The sequence below is a fragment of the Mizuhopecten yessoensis genome, unplaced genomic scaffold (genome assembly GCF_002113885.1).
Source record: "Mizuhopecten yessoensis strain PY_sf001 unplaced genomic scaffold, ASM211388v2 scaffold8233, whole genome shotgun sequence".
Lineage (NCBI taxonomy): Eukaryota > Metazoa > Mollusca > Bivalvia > Pectinida > Pectinidae > Mizuhopecten > Mizuhopecten yessoensis.
This window is the reverse complement of record NW_018407445.1, coordinates 316,475-344,184: the sequence shown is the minus strand read 5'-3', so window position 1 is coordinate 344,184 and position 27,710 is coordinate 316,475. Positions and strand designations below refer to the sequence as shown.

Genomic DNA, 27,710 nt, shown 5'->3' with positions numbered 1-27,710 from the left:
AGTGTACTGATGTCCATTCTCCACTCGCTATGTGTCCCGCACGTCATGTTATTGTTCTGTAATATTTGTATGTGTATGTTATACATATGAGCTGTAAAGCTCAATGTAATAAAAGAATTTAAATTTGAATGTCACAGACACAAAAGACCGATATATCACGGTGTAGGTATTACCTGTGTCTCTTTTGTGGTCCCTAAAACGTACTTCATTACATTACGGAATACAGTGCCCTCGTAATCATGTCCCGTGGGTAGCGGCTTTGTCGCCATGTGACCTTAGTTCTTCAAACACAGGGGGGAACTCCTCAATAAACCTGTAATCCTATTAAGTGAATTAACAACGCAATGTTACATAATTAGAAGGTACGTGGTAGAGCGGCGTAGAGCTTACACATTTAACTACATGTATAGACGTCGCTGCCGATTTAAGTGAAATACGTGTAATATGCAAGCTAACTTGAGACATACATAGGTGTAAACCAATTAATGTACCCTCTAGATGTGGTTCTTTGCCCCTTGAAATTGAAAAAGGTAGGCATGCCCGACCTGTGATTCCTGTCAATAATAGGTTATGTAAATGGTGCAATAATGATGTAGAAAACGAGTATCATTTTTTAATGGAATGTATATATTATGATGATATTAGATCTGTAATTTTTACGAAAGCAAACAATGTATATGATTTTTTCAATGATATGAACAAATTTGAATAGTTTAGATATGTGATGTGTGAACCAGTTCTCCAAAAAACACTAGCTATCCGATAATCCAACGTTCTCCTATGTGGAGGAGAAGAACTATGTTTCTCCCATATTAAATTATGTATTATAATTAGTTATGCAGGTATGGGGTGGGGGATATATAATTTGTCGGTAGGGATAGGCCCAACCACTCTTGTATATCTCTTACCCTGTTGGGGTACATGGTATTATATATATGTAGGTGTAAAGAAAACATTGAGAAGTCCTTGTGTTGGAATTAAATATAAAAGAACTATGTTACATGTAGGTGTATATATTTAAGCATTGAACCGTTTCTGTATGGTATTTATGATCTATTTGAATTCAAATAGATCATAAATACCATACAAAAACAGTTCAATACTTATATTTACGTTTCTCTGCCTCTTATGTCCTTTTTTAACTTATAAATTATATTTAAAATCAAAAATGCCCGCCTTATCGACAGTCCAAACAATTTCGTTCAATAGTTTGAACAGCGTATTTGTCGCGTGCTGATTGGCAAACCAAGTAGTACTTTGAAATTTTAACAAACACTTCAATTTTATTCCACAATTCAGTATCAATACAATTGCGTATGATATGTCTATAGGGTGATTAAAGTTTATCAATAGAACTCTGAGCTGAAAGTTAGATTTGAAATTGTTTCGATTTTTCCCCGGAACAAATTTCGCGCATGGACAAATACAGTGAACACCGTAAATCAGACCTTGCCCTCCACGAGGGAGTTATTTTTGGAAGTTAATTCGTACTTCTCTTTGCTCATTTTGTGAAGAATCCAGGCGTGAATGTATTTGTTGATTGTATGGATACCGGAAAACAGTCGGTAGATGCTATAACAGCCTCGTTTTTGACATGTCGTCAGAAACTGAGGAACCATGGATCCGAGACGCGTGAAACTGATAGCGTTTGAAGTGAGTGATCTTGGTTTAAACTTGGTTTTATTCAAATTTTGTTTGACAATACATCGAAATACATGTTTTATAAAACAGAAAAGGAAATAAGAACAAGTGTCGTGACACTTATGTAAATTGAGTGATCATGCGACGGAGCACAGGTTCGTTACAAATGTCTGAAATGTTTATGTGTGCTGTGACTCATATCAGTAGGTGTGTAGCATATGTGTCAGTAGGTCTATAGAATATGTGTATTTCTGACATTTGTAACGAACCCGTGTTGATCAGTGCAGTGTAATAGACGATATTTCTGATAAATTGCATGAGCGTTAAAATTGTTTCCATTGCCGGCATTGGTGATTTCAACTGATGTTGCATTTTGTACGATATTGGTCTTGTTTTCGTTGTAAAACAGTGTTTTTTATTTTTTATTTTGCACATAAATTTACAATGACATTGTCAAATCTCACAATGGTTTCACAATAAAAAAAACAACACTTTTATTACAACGAAAACAGTACAAAATGCTAGCGAGCATTATGTTGTTTGCTTGCAAAGCTGTGTCATTCAAATAGATCATAATTACCATACAAAAACAGTTCAATGCTTAAATGCATAGTATAGTCCTGCTACTTGCAAAACAATTTTCCAAGCATAATTGTTTTTAGACTTTTACAAAGACTGGTTAATAACATTACATGTCTGAAGATAGTAAATAGTGTGACTGTTCTTATAACGTGTCTAATAAATCATTTTGGCTAGACACATTTTATATACTATGTGTTTGACACGAAAATTAAGTATTTGAACTTGAACTTGAACTTGATCATGAGTCAAAATAGGAAATGTGGGTTGCAGAAGAGAGGTAACTCTTAGATGAACACAGAGCTGACTATTGACGATTTTCAAAGGCAGAAAAAGATTTGTCAATTTAAGATAAATTCTGCTAGATACGCTACGAGAAGGCATTGATTAAATACAGGCAATGATACCTTTGGTATGGTATTCGTTCTTGTTTTTGTTTTTGTTTTGCTTCCAAAACGAAAAGAAATAACACAAACTGAGACGATACTAAAACAACATTAAAAATTAAATTCATATAACATGTTCTGAACTCGACTTTTATTACAATAGATATGTACATTTATCATGGTTTAGTTCAGAATTCAGACTTGTGACACATTTATTTTTAAACTGTCACATATTCTGAAAGCGTATAACGGACTTACCAAAGTAATGGGTTTGTTTTGACCGTATCTTTTAATCATCTTCTAAAGAAGTATGGTCATTCTTGTGACGGGGTCGTGTCCAGACACATGTGCCCTTAACTGACCACGTCCAAATTGCATGTAATTACGCAACTGTCTGTGACCTTGGTCATTACCTTGCTGTTACCGACGACACGGGCTCAGTGAACATAGACCTACACGCTTACATTAGGTTTATAGATACGGTTACGATGGAGAAAACACTTTGGTGATATACATTGAGGATTATTATCTAAAAAACGGTGAGGTGTTTTTTTTTAATTATTTGACTATTGTTAAACCAAGCACTGGTTATTTTGTAGCACTTTTCAGAACTATATTATTTCATTATTTTTGTTTATTTTCACGTGAATGCATATGAACTTGGACGGAGACTAGGATTTAGACTAGGAGTCCAAAAGTTCGAGTTTATTGTAATGAATGTAAACGAGACATGAAACTATTTTTTTTAAATTTTTTTTGCATTAACCTTTTACCATATTCAAACAGTTGCATGATGCGGGGGATATGTCAGAACGGAGTTGTGGTATATACAGCATACTTGTTAAACGATGTCGGTTACAACTACATACTTAGTAATCATTATTCAACAATTAATAAAACTTACTACAAAGTTATCTAACATAGTTATCACATAAAGCTTTATTAGGACAGTGTATACCTGCGTTGTAAAAGTACAAATTTCTACCCGCGCAAATCACGTCTGAATGAAATCGGGTTAGGATTAAGTGAAGGTAGCGCCTTCAATATTTATTATACGTCATTTATGTAACAGTGTGTATGGTTGGTTAAAGCACATCACGTGACCTTCTGAAATATGATCAAATAAAAAATTATGTACGAATGATATCACCATAAACCAATCGTGATTCACCGGAGCTTCATCCTCTTGAACCTTAATAGATGTCGGCATGTGATCTCATGCACCGTATACAGTACTTTATTAAATTGGCATAGTGGACAGACGGCAGGTGAAATCGCTGAACGAAAATGGACGATTAGTTACTTTGCTGTGGCATACTGCTTTAATTTTACAAACTTTCTATATCTCATTTCCACCACTGCTTCATCGGTGTGTCATATATTTTACTGTTGTATTTAAAATTTCAATTTTCGAATCTAGCCTAATTTCCGGATATGAGAAGGTAGAAAAAGAATCAAGAAATTCAATGCTATGGTGTGGAAGTAGGACCCAGGACCTCGGCAAGGTTCTGTTCCGACTCCAATCCTACACCCACTAACTGATACAATTTCCATATCACCATACCTACATGCTAAAAAACTTTACGATCACACAATAACGTCCCACGTGGGAAAGTTGTATCTGAAAAAAATCACAAGTGAAAGAAATAGTTTTCTGACTATTGTCCATATTTAGATATATTCCCGTGATGTCAGTCTCTCCGCTGACCTTTCATCACATGACCAAGCCGAACAATACCCACGTGATCAGCATCCGTAATGGCCAGCCAAGATGTGTGCGCAACGTCAGTGACTTCTATGGAAAGCTGCAGCGAGAGCCAGGAAAGAAAGTCGAGCGCGAGAGAACAGACAATGCGCAATCAGCAAGACTTTCTCACGACAGTGAACCCAACGACAAACAATTGAGTTTAAGGAAATGTAGGCTATCGTTGAAATCCGATTGTGGTTTGAAATCCGGGAGACCATCGAACATATCTGAAGACTCTTCGAACGAACTTGAAGATTTCTCTGACGATGAAGCAGACGTTGAAGGTAATATCACATTTCTCTATATGTATAGGGTGACGTATTACAGCCATGCTATAGTCCTCAATGTTCCTTGTTACAGATGCGAGATCAGCTAGGGTGGTCGGGTGGTGCAGAGGATAGCACTCCCGCCTTTCACCAATGCGGCCGGGGTTAGATTCCCCGATCGGACGTTAACAGGTTTGGGGTCACCTGTCCGACACGTGGGTTTTCTCCGGGTACTCCGGTTTTTCTCCCACAATAAGACCCCTGCGCGCCAACAAGCTGACCAACAAGCGTGATAAATATAAGTTTATATTACATGTTTCATAACTGTTGTAAAAAAAATCAAGTTTATATTTATGTTTAGATCAGCTCAAATCATGTTTCCAATGTAGAATTCACTTTGCAGGTTCGGGGAAAGAATAGGCCTGCTGTATTCCACTGCATGCTATTGTGGGAGGCTACTAATGTGGGACCCCCTGTAGAGTTGGGGTTTTATTCTGTGTCTTCTGCTTAATTAGGAATAGGAAAGTCGAAAATTGACCTCCCGCCCAAATAGCAATACTTATTATACATATTCCTTCTGTTACTTTTGCTCGAGTGGAGACTCCAGACTCCGCAAGTACCTGACACGAGACCTATACGCAAGGATATTCAGAGAAAGTGTTTTTCTCCTGCCCACACAACTCCAACATCCCAGGTCGAGTATAAATTGGTCTGAGGTGGATGTTGCGGTATATACTCTGAAGCATTTAAGTGAGGTGGCACAATAAATGATGCATTTGTAAGCACGGTCCCACTACGAACAGAACACGTTACATCTCCAGCGTACACGCAGGCATACACACATAAAGAGATATTAGCCAGGTGGCATAGGACTAGTAGTTACCGCCTGATAAGGTAGTTCATGCGAATTTCTCAAAATTGTATTTCTACTGTAAAGCGCTTTATATTTGCTTATGTTAGCTAAATAGGGCGCTATATCAAATGTTGTATATCATTATTACTAATATTACCTTCAGATTAACTGAATATATTATGTCACAGGGGCAAGTTCAAAGCGCTGGGACGACAACCCAAAGAAACACTACAAATCTCTATGCGGAGCAGCGGATGTTGTGCCGTCTTCTGCATTCCTCCGCCAGGTGGAGACCTCCGCAATGAACCTTTCTCATAGCTACCTCTCCCATTGGGATATCCGGATAATGAGTTATTTCCTCGTGGTATGTATGCATTAGAATGGGTGTTTTTTTCAATATCTAGCCTAGATAGCAGCATATCTGATTGGACAAAGCTGATCACATGACAGGAAAATACATGGATATCATAGTGTTTCCTTCCTGATCTTCCTTTGTCCCAACCTCGATATTCCTACTCCAACGGTTAAGCAAATTTTTGGTAGAGAGCGAAAGTAAGTGAACTACTCAGGATGCCACTTTGTCCCAGTCAAATTTCCATAATTCGATTTCTTCCTGTAAAAATGAGAGAAAGAAATCACCCTAGACTGGATTGCCAGTCACTCTCCGCCAGGCTTCACTTCAAAAATTCAATAAAAAGAAACTCCGACGTTCGTTGACTGAATTAACCAACAAGCGCTCGATTGGTCAGCATCCTGATCAAAATGGCGGCCATGCAATAAGACTGGACTACCTGCCGAAGTACCATTTCTCTCCGCTCAGTCTAGTGGAGAAAATGGTAGCTTACTATTAGACAAGTAATCCAGTCGTGTACCACCCCACCCACGTAAACAACAACCCTAACCCTAACACTGTACGTAAGCTGTTGTGTTATCGTTGTATATCGATACATATGTATCATTTTTCCAATATTAACCGAAATGAAATATGAACTTTCCTTTTAGTAGAAATACTTATTTTTTGTTTCCCCAATATCAACCATGACAAGGGCGCAGCCCTAATAAAACGGTATTTATCTCTGGGAAATAAAGAATCATTTCTACCTACCACAGGATCGATAAATCCCGTTGGTAGCTCTATTGATTTTTATGATGAACATAGTCATTAGCTATATCCGAGATTTTTACAACCTTTAAATGTTAAAGCAAGTAGCAAGCATATGTACAGCCGGTAGGTATTCTCTACTACACAAAACTCGTATTAATCTTTTATAGAATTCGAGCAAATACATCATTTGCGCCAACTTGTATCAATCTGATATAATCTAGCTGATTGTGACGTCATAATAATGATCTGATTTATGCAAGTAGTAGTACCTACCGTTTAGCGGTATGGCAAGCCAACTTAACATTTATTCAAGGAGCAATGTCGATCCTGTATTTCATCGAATTATATAAGTTATCTCATTTAATTTTCTATGTAAGATATCTTATATAATATATAAGATATCTCATATAGCTATATAAGATATCTTATATAATTAAAGTTTCGTTACTAAATAAGATATCTTATATAGGAACGAGATTTTAACAAAAGGTCGAAAATGAAGTCTCCCCGTCCGGAATATCCCGAGGATCTACGTAGGGACAGTAAGCTTGTTGTAACAACACGTGTTCCTGTCGCCGCCATTATGCCTGAGCCCACTTCAAGAGTGCGGGAAATGGCAGCCTCTGCTTTGGCCGCTATAAGAGAGACAAGGCGAGCTAGGACTAGCGAAAATACAGCAATCGTACCATCCCTCTCCGCCATTGCGCCCAATGCAATCCTGAATGTGCTCCGAATGAATCTCGAGGGAGAAATTAGTTTCTGGTTTTTAATGCCACGAAATCTCATTCTATATCAGATATCTTATATAGCAACGAGATTTCAATTATGTCAGATATCTTATACATTATATGAGATATCTTATATATTATATGAATATCTTATATAGAAAATTAAATGAGATATCTTATATGCGATATAAGATATCTTATATAGTATATATGATATCTTATATACTTATATAAGATATCTCATTTAATTTCTATATGAGATATCTCATATAGGATATACATGTAAGATATCTTATATATTATATAAGATATCTCATATACTATCATATGCTATATAAGATATCTTATATATTTTTTTGAAATACAGGATCGACAATGTTCCTTGAATAAATGTTAAGTTGCCTTGCCATACATCTGTGCTAACTTTGAACTTGTTTGCTGAATGGAACAGTGCGTTTCCAATTAAAAATGTACGTTTCAGCATTATCTAATACTCAAATAGGAAAAAAAACGATTTTTCCTATAATAACCTGCATAACATTTCGGTTTATCGCCATTATTTCACATTGTGACGTCGCTTGGAGTTAGTAATAATAGGTTACTATCATAAAAAAACGGTTGTACTGATTAAGTATACATCTAGGTACTATTTAATGACCATCTGCTCAAAGCGAATCTGTTCACTGCCTGCCATTTTGAATCAATAAATGAGGCGTTTCGGACAAACCGGTTCCTTTTTGAGGATCGTTGCATTCTTGGCTAGCTACTTGCCCAACTATAATGTTCCTCCGAAAGGGGAACACGTTAAATTAAGAAAATGTTGGATTAACATAGGTCCTACATGTATGAAGCGCTTTAAGCACATTTGTTGCAGTTAGGGAACTTACATTGTACGTAATGCTAGATATGCAGCAAGAATAAACAGTAAGAAAATTATATATTGAGTTATATATAGAGAGATTTTCTCCGTTTTACCGTTGGGTTAATATTTCTCCTACAATCAATATGAATTTCCTAACTCATCAACCACTCATTAGGATACTTAACACCATAGACTTGATTGCATTGGTCAATCTTTTGATGTTACGTCACGCAACATCGCTTGCGACGTCATCCTTCAAATGACGTTATGATTCACACATATAATGTAATGTTATCTGGGAAACATGTGGTTTTCCAGATAAAATACGAACGATATGGGGGTAAAGGTGCCCAAAGTCGTGACGGTTGGTTATCATCTTTATCTAACTCGGGATAGATATACATGAGTATCAACCATCATTCGTTGGGAGACGTCGTTTGTCAACAATCAAGCGAAATATAGCACAAAAGACTTGTAAATGTACCAGACTAACTGAATGTTATTGGAAAATGTACATTTCTTTGTCAAGTTTAGCTGTCATCTGTTTATCCTTACACCTTTAATTAATTTTCCAGAACAACGCCACTATCATTGAGCTTGACGTCTCCGGGAATCATATCGGGCCTCAAGGAGCGAGATGTCTGGCCCAGGCCATTCAGGAAAACGTTTTCATCACTGATCTTGTAGGTACTCATCACAGAACTTAAAGGTTTCCATTTTACTTGTTCTTGTAAGTTTTAACCACTGCGTGTGTAAGTCATTACCAGTAAACTTGTACGCTGTCTTTGCGCATGTGCAGATTGAGATCAAGCAGTAGAGTATGATTTATAATTACGCGTACAGATATTGACAACACACTTTTCATTTGTATAATTTTTAATGAGATGTCCCGAAATCTACATGCATCAGTAATAGTGTAATGACAAAAAAAAATACGAGAAATATTGCAATATCCCCCTCAAAAACCCCTTCACATGTCTATTTTTTTTTTTTTTTTTTTTTTTTTAACAGAACATGTCAGGCACGAATATCGAGGCTAAAGGTGTTCACTCTCTGGTCAGCGCTCTTCTTATCAATCGAACTGTCACCAAACTAAATCTCTCAGGTACGTTACTCGAGCAAACTACAATCGAGTTACCTCCCTTGTATCGGTAGAATTTCTCGTACATCAATTACCGTTTTACTTTGTAGAACGAACACTTCAGCCCCTACGTTTGATCAGCTGATCTTTTTCAGCGTATCTTAAATATCATTAATTGATGTTATAAAATCGAACGCATTATATTATTACACCGTAAGTCAGACTAAAATACAACATTGTGGTATAATTTATTTTATTTATTTTCGAAGCGCATCAATTGTTGTCTTCAGGCTTGTAAACGGATACAAGATACAAGATACATGAAACTTTATTAAACTTCGCATACAGGTAAACAATGAGCATTAGCTCTTGAGAGCTATTATTGCGACAATAATAGATGAGGAACAAGAACATTAATTATGCAAAAACACCAAACTTAATGCAACAAACCTTCTTGTTTTTGTGTTACGCAATGCGCCGTATCAACAAAAAAACAAAATAATTCACTTGACGAAAATGACGTGTTTTCATCGGCCTTTTCGGGACCAAAGAAATGACGATAATCAGATGTTTTACCAACTTTGATGTGTAATAAGTTTAACATATAGAACGAGTAATTAAATGTTTAGTAAGGTCTCCAGTTGAATGCCCAATTCCATATTATATAACCTTATATTTTATAGATATGTCCTGTGTTAAACCTATTATGAAAAATGGTGTTTCTGTATCATATTCTATGGGGCAAAGAAGTAATTCCAACAGTGTATCATATTCTATATAGATTGCATGCTATGTTTATTATTTTATATACTTAATTGTGTAATAAATGCACTATAATGAATACGTGTATGCTCTTTATTAATCATTTTACCATTGAATGACATAATTCGGCGTCAGTCCCAATGATCTGATGTGGCCGCGATTAACTCCACTTTACATATAATGTATAGTGCACTGGCAGTGTGATGATCAGGGGTTTTATAGTTGTAATAAAATGGCGTTTTCTGACAAACGTTACGCTTGAAAAAGCATGTGTTGATGAGTTTGTGAAATACAGGAACATAGACGGTGTGGTCATGTTTCAGGTAACAGGTTGGATCGTACACACACTCCTGATCTCGCCCGACTCATCAAGGTAAGACTGACATTTCGTCTTACTTCAAAATCAGAACAGTGTTGTTGTTTTTTTTATATCAGGACATCAATCAAGTTTAAGTTTCCACTGGGACGGCAAACAGTTGAACTATGTAATAGTTTTCTGTTAGGATGGTCAAACATATTTTTTTGTAAAATAATATAGATTCAATTAGGATGGTCAAACAATTGTACGATATTATAGATTCAATTAGGATGGTCAAACAATTGTACGATATTATAGATTATTTTAGGATGGTCAAACAATTGTACCATATCATAGATTCTATTAGGATTGTCAAACAATTGTAAAATATCATAGATTATATTAGGATGTTTCCATATCATAGATCTTATTATGATACACTGTATCAAACAAATATACAATATCATATTTTTTTATTATGATATCAAACACATGTACCCTATTATAGGTATCTTTTAGGATGTCAACAATTTGACCATATAAATCATATTAAGATGTCAAGAATTGTGATGTTTTATACTTTTCTATCCGGATGTACCATATTAAAATTTTATTCCAACAGGATTCCAACATTTTTACCATCTAACAAATTATATTAGGATATCAAAAATAAGATGTCCTCACATTACCATAGCTGTTGAGAAGACGTAAACCCTATTAAACCAAATGCAAACTTGATATAATTTCGATCAAGACGTCTGACAGTTGCAGTAAGTAATACATTATATTACGGCAATAACAGTAGTTGTAGTTTATGACATGTTCTAATCGTCTGTATTGTAGGAGAATGACTACATCGTTGACCTTGACCTTTCTCATAATGAACTGGACGAGCTCGCAGCGTGCAAGTTAGCCCCTGCCATAGGTAACTTGATACCCAATTGTAAAACCCTTACTGAAACATGTGGAACCCGGTTAAGTGGCAAACGTCATCCCTGTGTGTGTGATCACTGTGGAGATGCGGGCTTCCGGTACGTCTACAGATGGGAAAGGTTGACCGCCGCGACACTTCATGCTAAACATCCTCATTTAAAACATGACCATTAGTGCTTGGAATGATCATTACCGACAAATCTCGGTCAGGGATCAGATATACACAAGGGCGTTTGAAAAGCTATACTGAAGCCAACATTTTTGGTATGCAACAGCCGTGTCGGGTAGAGAGGTATACATGTAGATTGGTTCAGTATGAGAGGCCCGCAGACAACCAGATATTCCTCGGAGTTTTTCCGAGTTTATTAATAAAGCTTATATGTAGAATGTCCAAACCTCTCACACAACTATAGTGATGGACACTCTTTCTCCTACCTTGGATGTTGTTAAAATGGACACTGACATTGCGAACTCAACAATACACCAGTGGATTTTATGTACATCATACAGAAGCAGAAACATAGTATACCAATGACATACTTCAAATTATAGAAGTAGGAAAAAGCATATTAGCATTTTTAATTAGCAAATCCTTGAGGCGATATAAGTAGCCGACTCCATTTTGGCTGTAGATGTTTTCTGCTGACAATGACAATTTGATAACGTCATGCAACGGACATCTTTATTTCTTGCAATAGACATTGTTGTCTTTGTGTTAAATACATTCACAATCCTTGCAATATGGTAGTTGTACAAAATACGTTCTGACAAGTTATGTATCACTTTGAAATTACGTCACGTCAGCTGGCATCGCCCCGCCATAATACGATACATTTGTTTCCAATGCGGCCCTCAGTGGTGATATGGATGCATTGTTGAGTGTACATGTTGACGTGACGCTACTGCAAACCTTGGGTGCAATTCTTTCCATGTGCATGTGCATTCAACTTTTCCTGTTGTGGGATTAATAGGATCGCTCCCCCTTGTGGGTGAATAACGGGAATCTCAATTTTGAGGAAAGATTCTTAAGTTGCCAAACACTCGGCTGCCCCAGTGGGGTGAATGGTGCTTTGTTATTTGACAGCTTAATTACACGATTGATATTTGAAAAAAGTTTTACCCAGTATAGTGGGTGACCATAAATGTTTATCAACCCCTATCACGTTTATCAAATGAGTCGGAAGTGAAGAAACCTAAAGTGGATGTGGGATAACTTTCTGTCTTACTCCAAGTCAAAGACGGGATTTTCCTCTGTCGTAGCAATTGTGTGACGTCACGTCAACAATAGCAGATCAAGAAAGATAACTCCTAATTGCTGGAAATTATACGATAAAAGTTTTCATTTCATGAAAAAATCATCCTTTTCCACTTCAGGAGTAAGACAGTCATATTTAAATCTTCGTGGTAAGATTCTTAAAAGTCTGGCCTTCGGCAAAGCTTCGGTCTGGACATTGAGGAATCTAACCCCTAGTGTTGAGACGGGAGATTCCAAAGTTGCATGACGTCACGTCAACAATACGCTGAACTTGTAACGTTTACTTTGCACTATATATGTGACAGGGTCAACAGGGTATAAGAAATATGCAAGACCACACACTTGTGTTTTTATTGCGCGGATGAATATACTCACGAGTGTGCGGAGCGCACGAGTGAATATATACGTTCGCACAATAAATTAGTGCTTTCTGATTCGTTAGAAAAACCTTGTAGAGGTTATGCCGTCATGATATGACATGCAATTAATGTCAGCTTGCAATTGGAGACCATTCCAAGAAATGAAGGTCAAGTGGAGGTCAAAATAACAAATGACTTCTTACTGACAAAACTACAGGTTATGTTGTGTCACTTTCTACATAATTTTCAACACTAAAACTGCAAAGGATAAAAATGTCCGAAAAAAGTAGTATATAGTTGATGAATAGGTAACTGTGACCTTGTTATATATGGCCTAAATTATGTCAAAGATTCTCTCTATTCTTTGTTCTGAAATTCACATTAGAATCATGCAATAATCTTACTTATCGGTGATAGCCACCATAAGGCCCAAATGGCACCCCTCCCTTCAACTCGCGGGAACGATTCCTAAGTTGAACATAAGAATCTTCCCGGTCCGGTTGAGATTCCCCTGTCTCACCCCCAAGAGTATGAAAGATAATATAAATCTTACCGCGCAAAATCTATAATGCCGATTGCAGAGACCATTACTTTGGTAAGAGAAACTCTTCCTACGTCAAATAGGGTGTCATATAGTACTTTACTTCCTTACTTGTCCATACAGTTTTTTCATACACGAACACGTGTGATTATGCGAAGACAAATTGACGGGATATATCGTTTTAATACACGATAATCGTGATTGCATTTAACTTATTATAGTGTTTTCTATGTAGACATGAACGTGTCTCTGAAGAGGCTGGTCCTTAGATGGAACCACTTCCGGCGGACTGGGGCCTCTCTCATGGTCAAGGCGATTTGTGTGAGTATACATCTAGTGGACATTGACCGCCTTATAGTAACGACCATATGTGTGAGTATACATCTAGTGGACATTGACCGCCTAATAGTAACGAACATTTGTGTAAGAATACATCTAGTGGACATTGACCGCCTTATAGTAACGACCATTTGTGTGAGTATACATCTAGTGCACATTGACCGCCTTATAGTAACGACCATATGTGTGAGTATACATCTAGTGAACATTGACCGCCTAATAGTAACGAACATTTGTATAAGAATACATCTAGTGGACATTGACCGCCTTATAGTAACGACCATATGTGTGAGTATACATCTAGTGGACATTGACCGCCTTATAGTAACGACCATATGTGTGAGTATACATCTAGTGCACATTGACCGCCTAATAGTAACGACCATTTGTGTAAGTGTACATCTAGTGGACATTGACCGCCTTATAGTAACGACCATATGTGTGAGTATACATCTAGTGCACATTGACCGCCTAATAGTGACGACCATTTGTGTAAGTGTATATCTAGTGGACATTGCCCGCCTTATAGTATTGCCCATTTGTGTGAGTAAACATCTAGTGGACATTCACCGCCTTATAGTAACGACCAGATGTGGTATACATCTAGTGGACGTTGACCGCCATATAGTAACGACCATTTGTATGAGTATACATCTAGTGGACATTGACCGCCTTATAGTATTGACCATTTGTGTGAGTATACATCTAGTGGACCTTGACCGCCATATAGTAACGACCATTTGTATGAGTATACATCTAGTGAACCTTGACCGCCATATAGTATCGACCATTTGTGTGAGTATACATATAGTTAACATTGACCACCTTATAGTAACGACCATCTGTGTGAATACCCATACAAATTTGCATGTCCGACGAACAAGACCCTTGCAGTCACTGTCATTTGTTTCACTGTACTTCAAATCATTAATGTTCACTTTGCTTTTGAGTTATATTATGTGTTGCAATTATCCTTATTTTATATTTTGAAATTTTGGGATTTTCCAACTTATGTTTCAACGTATAGGTAGGCCTCATACTATTTCTACTGATGTAAACGAATCAGTACCTTGGGTGGTGACCCCGTAAATCTGACATCGTATGTCCTTTACAGAACAATGTGGAGCTGGAGGAGGCTGATCTCTCTTGGAATGGGTTGGGAGAAGAGGGGTGCCGCGCCTTCAAGGGATTCCTTGGTAAGAACCACACCCTCCGTTCACTGGATATCTCCAACAACCGGATAGCTTTCATCGACCTTGGCTACTTTATCGGAGGTCTGGTCAAGAACGACACCCTGTCAACTCTCAAGGTAGTTCACATTTCATCTGTGTGACGCCACCTAGCGGCGTTTTTTTGTGTAGTTATTAATGAATGCATTGCTCACTTCTGGGTGACTTTTCCAGTAATATATATATATATATGTTGGATTGTAATGATAAACTAGTTTGCACATATCCGTTATACACTGTAGATAAAACTACCAACTCAAATCTTTGCTATGAAAGCATGACACAAAACACTATTACACGTGCATGTTGTCCAATCGGAAAGTGTTCGTTTTTTTCCGTCCCACCATTAGTGTGATCGGGGACCAATCATATTGTGACGTCAAATTCAAACTTTGACCGAAATTCCAAAGTATTGTCAGACAGTTATTCGTCGCCTGACGGAAATGGAAACTGGAAAGTGCAACCTCGCTTCCGCAAAAATGACTGATCCATCATTTGATTGAAATTTTGTTTAAAACCAACACCACCATAAAACATAACCCGCAATGGAAAAAAAAGAATTTCGGTTGGTTTGAACACAAATAAACGGATTTAAATAAAATAGAGTAAAGTGTTCGGTCATTACCTAGTTAACATGCACGTGTCAGGATGACGACCAATGTTGCTATGAACATTTCCAGGTCACAACCCGCGTTGCCATGTAATTTTTCTTACTTTCATTTCTCTAGCTGCATGGTAACCCCATCACAACGGACGGTGCCGAAGCATTGTGTGTCGCTCTGGAACACTGCAAGACCACCGCCATGACAGAGATCAACATCGAGGTACGGTCTATCACCAATTAAGGGATTTCATGTTTAATACAAATACATATTTTAATGAATGATACTTGGCGGATAGACATTCGATTCTGATAATTAAGTACGTATATCAATGCATTTCCTTACACAGGATACTCCTGCCGATGATAAGCTTTGCAAGGCCAAGGAGGCTCTCCGAGCTGTCCACGACATCAATGTTATCTACCGTGAACCAATAGGACACCGGTTGTCGCCCATTACGACCCGGAATAGATGCCAGGACCCCGTACTTGTGCTGTTTGAGTATATGAAGCAGGAGAACTTACGCTTGATTGATCTGTTCAGGCATCTGGACCGTGACAAGAGCAATTCAATTTCCCGAGAGGAGTTCAGGGAGGGTTTCCTGGTCAGTAGCTATACATGTCGCTCCTAGTCAAGTTCTTATGCAGATATAACACCATACATGTATTCGAATTAAATCGTTAAAACTGTTGTGTGACGTAATTTAACGTTAGGTTAATGTTGATAGCTACACCGATATACAATGTAACGTTAGTGTTAATAGCTACATCGAAATACAATGTAACGTTAGTGTTAATAGCTACACCGTTATAATGTAACGTTAGTGTTGATAGCTACACCGTTATACAATGTACCAACGGTAATGCTAATAGCTACACCGTTATACAATGTAACGTAACGGTAATGTTAATAGCTACACCGTTATACAATGCAACGTAACGGTAATGTTAATAGCTACATCGTTATACAATATAACGTAACGGTAATGTTAATAGCTACACCGTTATGCAATGTAACGTAACGGTAATGTTAATAGCTATACCGATATACAATGTAACGGTAATGTTAATAGCTACACCGTTATACAATGTAACGTAACGGTAATGTTAATAGCTACACCATTATACAATGTAACGTAACGAGAATGTTTCTAGCTACACCGTTATACAATGTAACGATAATGTCACTCGGTAATGTTAATAGCTACACCGTTATACGATGCAATGTAACGGTAATGTTAATAGCTACACCTATATATAATGTAACGTAACGTTAATGGCTACACCGTTATACAATGTAATGTGACGGAAGTGTTAATAGCTACACCGGTATACAATGTAACGGAACGGTAATGTTAATAGCTACATCGTTATAGAATGTAACGTTACGGTAATGTTAATAGCTACACCGTTATACAATGTAACGTTACTGTTAATAGCTATACCGGTATACAATGTAACGGTAGTGTTGATAGCTACCCCATTATACAATGTAACGTAACGATAATGTTTCTAGCTACACCGTTATACAATGTAACGGTAATGTCAATAGCTACACCGTTATACAATGTAACGTTAGTGTTAATAGCTATACCGGTATACAATGTAACGTTAATGTCAATAGCTATACCGGTATACAATGTAACGTTAGGGTTAATAGCTATACCGGGATACAATGTAACGTTAATGTTAATAGCTATACCGGTATACAATGTAACGTTAATGTCAATAGCTATACCGGTATACAATGTAACGGTAGTGTTGATAGCTACACCATTATACAATGTAACGTAACGAGAATGTTTCTAGCTACACCGTTATACAATGTAACGATAATGTCCCTAGCTACACCGTTATACAATGTAACGGTAATGCCAATAGCTACACCGTTATACAATGTAACGTTAGTGTTAGTAGCTATACCGGTATACAATGTAACGTTAGTGCACCTATATATAATGTAACGTAACGTTAATGGCTACACCGTTATACAATGTAATGTGACGGAAGTGTTAATAGCTACACCGGTATACAATGTAACGGAACGGTAATGTTAATAGCTACATCGTTATAGATACAATGTAACGTAACGGTAATGTTAATAGCTATACCGGTATACAATGTAACGTTAATGTCAATAGCTATACCGGTATACAATGTAACGGTAGTGTTGATAGCTACACCATTATACAATGTAACGTAACGAGAATGTTTCTAGCTACACCGTTATACAATGTAACGATAATGTCCCTAGCTACACCGTTATACAATGTAACGATAATGTCCCTAGCTACACCGTTATACAATGTAACGATAATGTCACTCGGTAATGTTAATAGCTACACCGTTATACGATGCAACGTACCGGTAATGTTAATAGCTACATCGTTATAGAATGTAACGTTACGGTAATGTTAACACCGTTATAATGTAACGTTAGTGTTGATAGCTACACCGTTATACAATGTACCAACGGTAATGCTAATAGCTACACCGTTATACAATGTAACGGTAATGTCAATAGCTACACCGTTATACAATGTAACGTTAGTGTTAGTAGCTATACCGGTATACAATGTAACGTTAGGGTTAATAGCTATACCGGGATACAATGTAACGTTAATGTTAATAGCTATACCGGTATACAATGTAACGGTAGTGTTGATAGCTACACCATTATACAATGTAACGTAACGATAATGTTTCTAGCTACACCGTTATACAATGTAACGATAATGTCACTCGGTAATGTTAATAGCTACACCATTATACAATGTAACGTTAGTGTTAAGAGCTATACCGGTATACAATGTAACGGTAGGGTTAATAGCTATACAGGTATACAATGTAACGTTAGTGTCAATAGCTATACCGGTATACAAAGTAACGTTAGTGTTGATAGCTACACCGTTGTACAATGTAACGTAACGGTAACGTGTCGAGCTACACCGTTATACAATGTAACGGTAATGTCAATAGCTACACCGTTATACAATGTAACGTAACGGTAATGTGTCGAGCTACACCGTTATACAATGTAACGTTAGTGTTAATAGCTATACCGGTATACAATGTAACGTTAGTGTTGATAGCTACACCGTTATACAATGTAACGTAACGGTAACGTGTCGAGCTACACCGTTATACAATGTAACGTAACGATAATGTTAATATCTACACCGATATACAATGTAGCCTGATTAATGTAGATACTTACTCTGATTACAACGTTAACTATTTAACGTAAATATTTACTAGGTTTAACAATGATATACTATCTGACCTCATTATTTACACTTTTATTCGAAGATTTAGATTATACACAAAGAATTGAAGTAGATCGTTTTCTTTATGTGTGAAATATACCTTTCCTAATATTTCCCAATATAAGAAATAAAGGACTTCGAAATTATCTTTTGCGTATGTTCGAGTTTGGATTCAAGCATTCAAAAATGTAAACTGTGATGATTTCTTAGATGCACTAAGTTTGGAGATATGCTACCTTACACAATATACCTGTGATTTGTATTACAGTTTCCTCCATTACATAATTATCTTATTCAGGCAGTTCACAAAATGTTTCAGTATTTTCAACGAATACCTTAAACTAATCCCAAGTCTAAATTACAATCTATAAAAGTTGCTTTGTTTAAGAAATCGGCTGATTATGAACAGGTAAGATACCATCTTTTTGTCTGACGTAGATGATGAACATCAAATTAACGGAGGAGGGACTAGACCACCTGCTTAATAAACTGGACAAAGACAAAAACAACCTTGTCGACTATAAGTAAGTTAACGGGTATCTCCAAACAGATCTAAAAATTAGATCTAGATTCTCGTTTTTTATTGATTTAAATTTCGGGGGTTGATTGGTATCCATTGTGTATAACTTTCATTATTTTTTTTTAGCAGCTTTTCATTTTGTTAAAGAAGTAACATTGACTTACATTCAAGACCACAGTTGTCAAAAAGCAAGGCCTGAAGCCATGTAAATTTTGATTGGTGAGGGAATGTGTATCTTGTTCAAATAAATAACCGTACTTTATCTTCAAGACCACGATGATCATATGTTATAAAATGGCCAAATAAATCAACTTACAACATATTTGAAGTCACAGGGTCAAAGATGTTGAAACCCCAAACAACTTGTTCACAATGCCTAGAATAGTTTTTTACCAGTGTCTTATGCGTCTAAGTGGCTGTTCAACTTTATGATATTTCAAATGAATGATCAAACAAATGTTACCGTTTGGCTGATACAAGATTGTCAGCTATAAGTATTGTTTTCAAAACAATGAAATAACGAAAGTGATACGGGTATCATGGGCTCTTGTTATTTAAACAACTTTCCAAATTGCATGGTTAGACTGTGCGATGACGTGTTGTTAGATCATCCGTTAGCTTTTCTACTTGAGAACCATAATGCCTACAGTCGTCATATTCGGTTTGACGTGCTCGTGTATGAATTTTCCTGAAGAGCCACGGTGCCTAAGTAATCATATAAATCATGTGGCTTGGTGGGATGATATACATGTACTATCAGTTTTGTTTTACTTAATTACATTGACCGACTTTCATGATCACTTGAGTTATAAACGGCGTCTCCTAAAGAACGACGATGTCAATAGTGACTACAGTAGCACAAATGTGAAATGATTTTAAAACTTCAAACAACTTCTTAACAAAACGTGATGACTAGAGTGAAATTACATCCTGCTTGGTGTGATAAAACGTGATCAGCTTTGTTCAAATGTGTAACGTGACATACCTGCAAAAGAATTAAAACAAACTACAATTGTATATCTGTTAAAGACACGTGATTAATTTTGCCTTGTGACCTGGTTATACCTGTTAATTGATTGAAAACCAGGTGAGCTAGGCAGGCTCATGGACCCTCTTGTTATGTTTATTATTTATTGGTTATCGTATTATTCAGGGCCTTCAGAGCAAGTGTAAATATACGGAATATGACATATGTACAACTTGATCGGTAACATGTTTTTTTTCTTCAGTGAATTGATCAAAAGTAAAAGAGAAATTACGCGACACCATCTGAAGAATGGCTCTGATATACTACAGGACGAAAGCTACAAGGAAATGTTGGACGCTATCAAGGAGATGTTAACCAAAGCAAAAACCACGCCTACAAATAAGGTATCTGCGTCTGCGCACGCAAGAACTACCTCCGGTACAATCACTTCCAGTGACAAGAAAATGGCGATGTGATAGTGTAGACATTGTTTCGTTTTACGTTATGCCATCGTTGAATGGTTATGATTGGTGTATATGTTTATTGTACAGTTATGACGTGTTTGTAAAGAAAAATGTGAAATAAACAGCTATCGTTGCGTATGTTATGAAATGATAACATTGTGAACTGTAACTCATACACCATGTTGGTCGAAACATATTTATGATTTCAACATTCTGAATATATCTATAGTGGCAAAAACAAAGTCTGCTGATGTAGATTTTATCGATTTGTTTTTTCATTATTAATACAATATTTATTCAGAAGAAATTGTGGAACATAACAAATTGAACGAGTATTTTTCTTTACTATACAAGAGTTTCCTGACAAATAGGTTCTAGTTCACTGTCCCAGAGATTCAGCAGTGGTTAAAGATGTACAAATCTTTTACCCAGAAGTCTCCTGACAATCGATTATTCTGTTACGGGATAGTACGTTGTGTGGAGTGTCTTTACTGGCAATAAGTTCATGATACAAATGTATATGGTTTGATCTCGAGATCACAAGTTTGGGAGTTTAAACCATTTTCTGGTTCTAATTGCTCATACTGGCGCGTGTTATTTTAGATAGTCCTGTTAACAACAGCTTTACGACACCAATCAATCATTCAGTGTGCATGCCAACCTTAGCTTTCGAAATCAGTGATTATTTCCTGTGAGAAGTATGTATATGTTCTGTAAAATGCACACCATGCATATGTGTGGATAAGAAATATTCTTACGACACACCGATTGGATGAAAGTTAAAGTTGTAAAATAGGATCAGTGGGAGGGATATTTATATTTGTTCAATAAATACATTTGTCACAAAACGGCAGAGTGTTATATTCGCCATGTTGTTTTCCCTTTCCCTTCTGTATTCATGAAACCACTATCATGCTTAAGCAATCTATTCATCCTTCATTACACAAAAATTATAATTTTTAAACAATTATTGTGGTATATTATTTGGTTCGAAATTCTTGCTCTGGTATTGATTTGACAGAAATATAGAAACAAGATACTAAAAACATTGATAGCAAATTGTGTAAGGGGTTTATATGTATATATTAAACGCGTGAGTAGCTCTTCGATCCATGAAGCTCTATATATGTGACCAATACGGAAATTACTCCCTAATGGCGTGGTGTCGATTACATACGCTGCTCTGGCACTTCGTTTCAGATTACAAAAACTGATATCAATATGCTGTAATGCACATCGCCTTTTAAATGTAGCTGATACTGGCATTGCTAATCGCTTGTATCCTGTGTCATGGGTGAGTATGTCTGTATACGGGAAATCCAACAAAGCACTCGCAATGATTATTATTAGTCGAATTTAGGTAGACGTCATGAAACATCGAAAAACGGTCGAATTTCAGTTGGTCGGACACCGTGCTGTCCCAAGGATGACACGCGGGTAGCATCAATAATGCAAACACACGGCACCTACGTTGATCAGTGTCAGTAACCGGTTTCTACCATAGTACAGTAACACTCTATGGACACGAGTTCAGTTGTCAACTTGGTCAGACTGTCAATCGGAAATCTGTGGACGGAGACAGACATATTTTTTTTAAATTTTTATGACAACGACGCTGATTGGCTTCTAACTATGACGAGCCAATCAGCGTCGAGGTCACAAAAGTTTGAGAAAATGGATGTCTTTGCTCACAGTTCCGATCGTCAGCCTGACCAGCTTGAAAACTGGACTCGAATGTCCAACATGATAATGTTAGAGAATACACAATCATGCGAGTAAGTTTTCTCCATATTTTGTAATGTACTTAATTAATAATATCAGTGAATGTTGTAAATAAAAACCATTGTGTGCGTCTTAAAAGTGGTAAAATACCTTGGAAATCAATCAAAGATTAAGAACCAGCCAGTTGGTAGACTGTCCGTCCTTTGTTTACATCCCCGTCTGGTCTGCTGTTTCGATTATTCTCCTGGGTTCTACCAAATCTATCAGTAATGCCAAAAACATGTCAGGAAATCTTGTTTTTGTTGTTGTTGTTTGTTTCTTTTTTCCTGGTGAGAAACTATTACTTTTATTTTCACCTCTTCGGCCCCTAGCATCACCGATGATAATTACTCTCCCTTTCGATGCCTGTTGTTTGTACATCGTATACATTAACATATCTTTGCGGCATATTTTGATACACGTATATATATAATTAAATCATGTATAACATGAGATAAACAAGTACGAGGAGAGTGTCTGGTCTCCAACAATGTACCAACAACATCAATCCTATTGTTGTATGGCCTATGTAACTGTAGACCGTATAAAACTGTAACAAGACTGTGTTATACCGTAACAAGACTGTATGATACCGTAACAAGACTGTATGATACCGTAACAAGACTATATGATACCGTAACAAGACTGTATGATACCGTAACAAGACTGTATGACACCGTAACAAGACTGTATGATACCGTATCAAGACAGTATGATACCGTAACAAGACTGTATGATACCGTAACAAGACTGTATGATACCGTAACAAGACTGTATGATACCGTAACAAGACTGTATGACACCGTAACAAGACTGTATGATACCGTAACAAGACTGTATGATACCGTAATAAGACTGTATGACACCGTAACAAGACTGTATGATACCGTACCAAGACTGTATGACACCGTAACAAGACTGTATGATATCGTAACAAGACTGTATGATACTGTAACAAGACTGTATGATACTGTAACAAGACTATGTGATACCGTAACAAGACTGTGTGACACCGTAACAAGACTGTATGATACCGTAACAAGACTGTATGACACCGTAACAAGACTGTATGACACCGTAATAAGACTGTGTGATACAGTAACAAGACTGTATGACACCGTTACAAGACTGTATGATACCGTAAAAAGACTGTATGTACAGTAACAAGCCAGTAAGTTACCATAACAAGACTGTATGATCCCGTAACAAGACTGTATGGTACCGTAACAAGACTGTATGATACCGTAAAAAAACTGTATGATCCCGTAACAAGACTGTATGATACCGTAACAAGACTGTATGATACCGTGACAAAACTGTATGATACCGTAACAAGACTGTATGGTACCGTAACAAGACTGTATGATACCGTAATAAGACTGTATGACACCGTAACAAGACTGTATGATCCCGTAACAAGACTGTATGATACCGTAAAAAAACTGTATGATCCCGTAACAAGACTGTATGATACCGTAAAAAAACTGTATGATCCCGTAACAAGACTGTATGTACAGTAACAAGACTGTGTTATACCGTAACAAGACTGTATGATACCGTAGCAAAACTGTATGATACCGTAACAAGACTGTATGATACCGTAACAAAACTGTATGATACCGTAACAAGACTGTATGTACAGTAACAAGCCAGTCAGTTACCATAACAAGACTGTATGTACAGTAACAAGCCAGTAAGTTACCATAACAAGACTGTATGATCCCGTAACAAAACTGTATGATCCCGTAACAAGACTGTATGATACTGTAACATGACTGTATGATACTGTAACAGGACTGCATGATACCGTAATAAGACTGTATGACGCCGTAACAAGACTGTATGATACAGTTACAAGACTGTATGATACCGTAACAAGACTGTCGGATACCGTAACTAGACTGTATGATACCGTAACAAGACTGTGTGATACCGTAACAAGACAGTGTGATATCGTAACAAGACTGTATGATACCGTAACGAGACTGTATGATACCGTAACAAAACGGTATGATACAGTAACAAGACTGTATGATACCGTAATAAGACTGTATAACACCGTAACAAGACTGTGTGATACAGTAACAAAAATGTATGATACCGTAACAAGACTGTATGATACCGTAACAAGACTGTATGATACAGTAACAAGACTGTATGACACCGTAACAAGACTGTATGACACCGTAACAAGACTGTATGATACCGTAATAAGACTGTATAACACCGTAACAAGACTGTATGATACCGTAACAATACTGTATGATACTGTAACATGACTGTATGATTCCGTAACAAGACTGTATGAAACCGTAACAAGACTGTATGATACAGTAGCAAGACTGTATGATACCGTAACAAGACTGTATGATACTGTAACAAGACTATATGATACTGTAACAAGACTGTATGATACAGTAACAAGACTGTATGACACCGTAACAAGATTGTATGATACCGTAATAAGACTGTATGACACCGTAACAAGACTGTGTGATACAGTAACAAGACTTATGATACCGTAACAAGACTGTATGATACTGTAACAAGACTGTGTTATACCGTAACAAGACTGTATGATACCGTAACAAAACTGTATGATACCGTAACAAGACTGTATGATACCGTAACAAGACTGTGTGACACCGTAACAAGACTGTATGATACCGTAACAAAACTGTATGATACCGTAACAAGACTGTATGTACAGTAACAAGCCAGTAAGTTACCATAACGTAACAAGACTGTATAATACTGTAACATGACTGTATGATCCCGTAACAAAACTGTATGATACCTAAAAAAAACTGTATGATCCCGAAACAAGCCTGTATGTACAGTAAAAAGCCAGGAAGTTACCATAACAAGGCTGTATGATACCGTAAAAAGACTGTGTGACACCGTAACAAGACTGTCGGATACCGTAACAAGACCGTATGATACCGTAACCTGCTAGTTAGTTACCGTAACGAGACTGTATGATACCTTAACAAGACTGAATGATACCGTAACAAACCTGTATGATACCGTAACAAGACTGTATGATACCGTAACAAGACTGTCGGATACCGTATCTAGACTGTATGATACCGTAACATGCTAGTTAGTTACCGTAACAAGACTGTATGATACCGTAACAAGACTGTATGATACCGTAACAAGACTGTATGATACCGTAACAAGCCAGTAAGTTACCGTAACAAGACACTATGATACCGTAACAAGACTGTATGAATGATACCGTAACAAACCTGACACCGTAACAAGACTGTATGATCCCGTAAAAAGACTGTATGATACCGTAACGAGACTGTATGATACCGTAACAAGAGTGTATGATACCGTAACAAGACTGTATGATACAGTAACAAGACTGTGTGATACAGTAACAAGACTGTATGATACCGTAACAAGACAGTACGATACAGTAACAAGACTGTATGATACCGTAACAAGACTGTATGATACCGTAACGAGACTGTATGATACCGTAACAAGATACTATGATACCGTAACAAGACTGAATGATACCGTAACAAGACTGTATGATACCGTAACAAGACTGAATGATACCGTAAAAAGACTGTATGATACCGTAACAAGACTGTATGATACCGTAACAAGACTTATCAAAAGTCATTCAGTGCCACATGTCCTTTGGAGTTTGACAGTTAAATGTCTAGCCAAAAGATTAGCCATACAATATGTCACGAAACTAATTTTAACTAGAAGATAGTGTAAGGATGAAGAATTACGTCATCAATGTGACTTTGTGTACAGTGATATCGCCATCGATATCGTTCTACAGTGTGATTATACAGGAGAGTTAAGAGATAGTTTATGGTATGATATTATAAACATATGTGACATAATGCTTAGCATGTAAAGGTTACTGCATAGGTTTCGAGTAACAAGGGATATATTACACTCTCGCCTCGCTCGGGTGTCAGAAGTCCCGAGTGACGAGAAATCATGCAATAACTGCCTTACTGCATGCTTCCCAACTCGAACAAAACAGAAAAGTTGAGTAAAAAATGTTCACCTGGACAATCTTTTTACCTACCCTACACTGCAGCCAGATTTACATGTACCTGTGTGAGTGAGTACTAATTATAACCAGGTAAGATTCTCAACAGCCCAGTCTGAGTGTATCCTTCATAATGGATACAAGTGTTTTTGGATTTCTATCCAGGTCCATTGTCAGGGAAGGTAAGGAATGTCTGTTCAAAATACGGTCATGTAATCATGATTGGCCTTGAACCCTTGGGGATTATGTGTGCAGTGGACTGTGGTAGCAAGTGATTTATTGTCCACACTTTCCATTGTGAGAGGTGGAAGTATGTAAAGGTTATTGCATGTTTTTTGAGTAACATGGGATTTATTACACCCGAGCGAAGCGATAAAACGATAATTGTATTTCAAAGTGCGGGTTGACTCTTGAGTTAACTCCCCTTTACGTCTCTACGCTCCTTAATTTATCTTACGACAGTGAAGGAAGATAACAAACATACAACTGACACAGTATGAAGCTCGTGCTGAAACAGCACACGTAGTCAAGTTTTCACATTCTGTACACAAGTTACAGATTTCTAAATGGTACTGACAAACTTCAACAATTTGAAGATAAAATTGATTGTAGGCGAAAGTAATTAACTCCGATGAATTCAACTCATGCTCAACATTTCTTCCAGTGAGGATATGCATCAGACCATAATCAGAAATTCAATGTAAACACTTACTGCTTACTGCATACTTCCCACCTCTCACAATGGAAAACTGTGGGCAATAAATCACTTGCTACCACAGTCCACTGCACACATAACCCCTTTCATGGCCAATCATGATCACATGACCATGAAAGGGTGTGTGCCCAGTGGACTGTGGTCACAAATGCTGTAAGAAAGGGGAGCTGAGATAATCAATAAGTAAGTAACGATAATGTCAATACAGTGGAAAGGATAAACTTAGTTGACACATTTCAAATAAGGGGAAAAAATGAAAGTTAAAAATGGTAATTTCATGATTGAAAAACACAAACAGATTTCCTTATCACGTGAGAGGATAAGCATTTCCCGGAAAAGTTTATAATCTTAAGGAGCTGTTCCTTTATACAAAATTGCAGAACTGGAATTCCTTAGGGATTGATAAACCCTTACATTGTATATAT

At 37.0% G+C, this 27,710-nt stretch overlaps 1 protein-coding gene across 3 annotated transcripts; it reads left to right on the top strand.

The window, feature by feature from the left end:
• Positions 1-1,528: 1,528 nt before the first annotated feature.
• On the top strand, positions 1,529-21,789 carry LOC110455487 (leucine-rich repeat-containing protein 74A-like). 3 transcript variants are annotated; one of them, XM_021505652.1, is made up of 13 exons: positions 1,529-1,653; positions 4,282-4,637; positions 5,661-5,836; positions 8,743-8,850; positions 9,179-9,272; positions 10,334-10,383; positions 11,152-11,233; positions 13,632-13,717; positions 14,850-15,044; positions 15,693-15,788; positions 15,916-16,170; positions 19,270-19,355; positions 20,581-21,789. In XM_021505652.1, exons 2-13 carry the CDS (start codon positions 4,295-4,297, stop codon positions 20,792-20,794), a joined length of 1,785 nt encoding a protein of 594 aa, XP_021361327.1. In that variant the 5' UTR covers positions 1,529-1,653; positions 4,282-4,294; the 3' UTR covers positions 20,795-21,789. The 3 variants fall into 3 exon arrangements, with proteins under 3 accessions (XP_021361327.1, XP_021361326.1, XP_021361325.1); XM_021505651.1 differs by lacking the exon at positions 1,529-1,653 and adding an exon at positions 3,020-3,145; XM_021505650.1 differs by lacking the exon at positions 1,529-1,653 and having other exon boundaries at positions 3,361-4,637.
• The last annotated feature ends 5,921 nt before the right edge of the window (positions 21,790-27,710 follow it).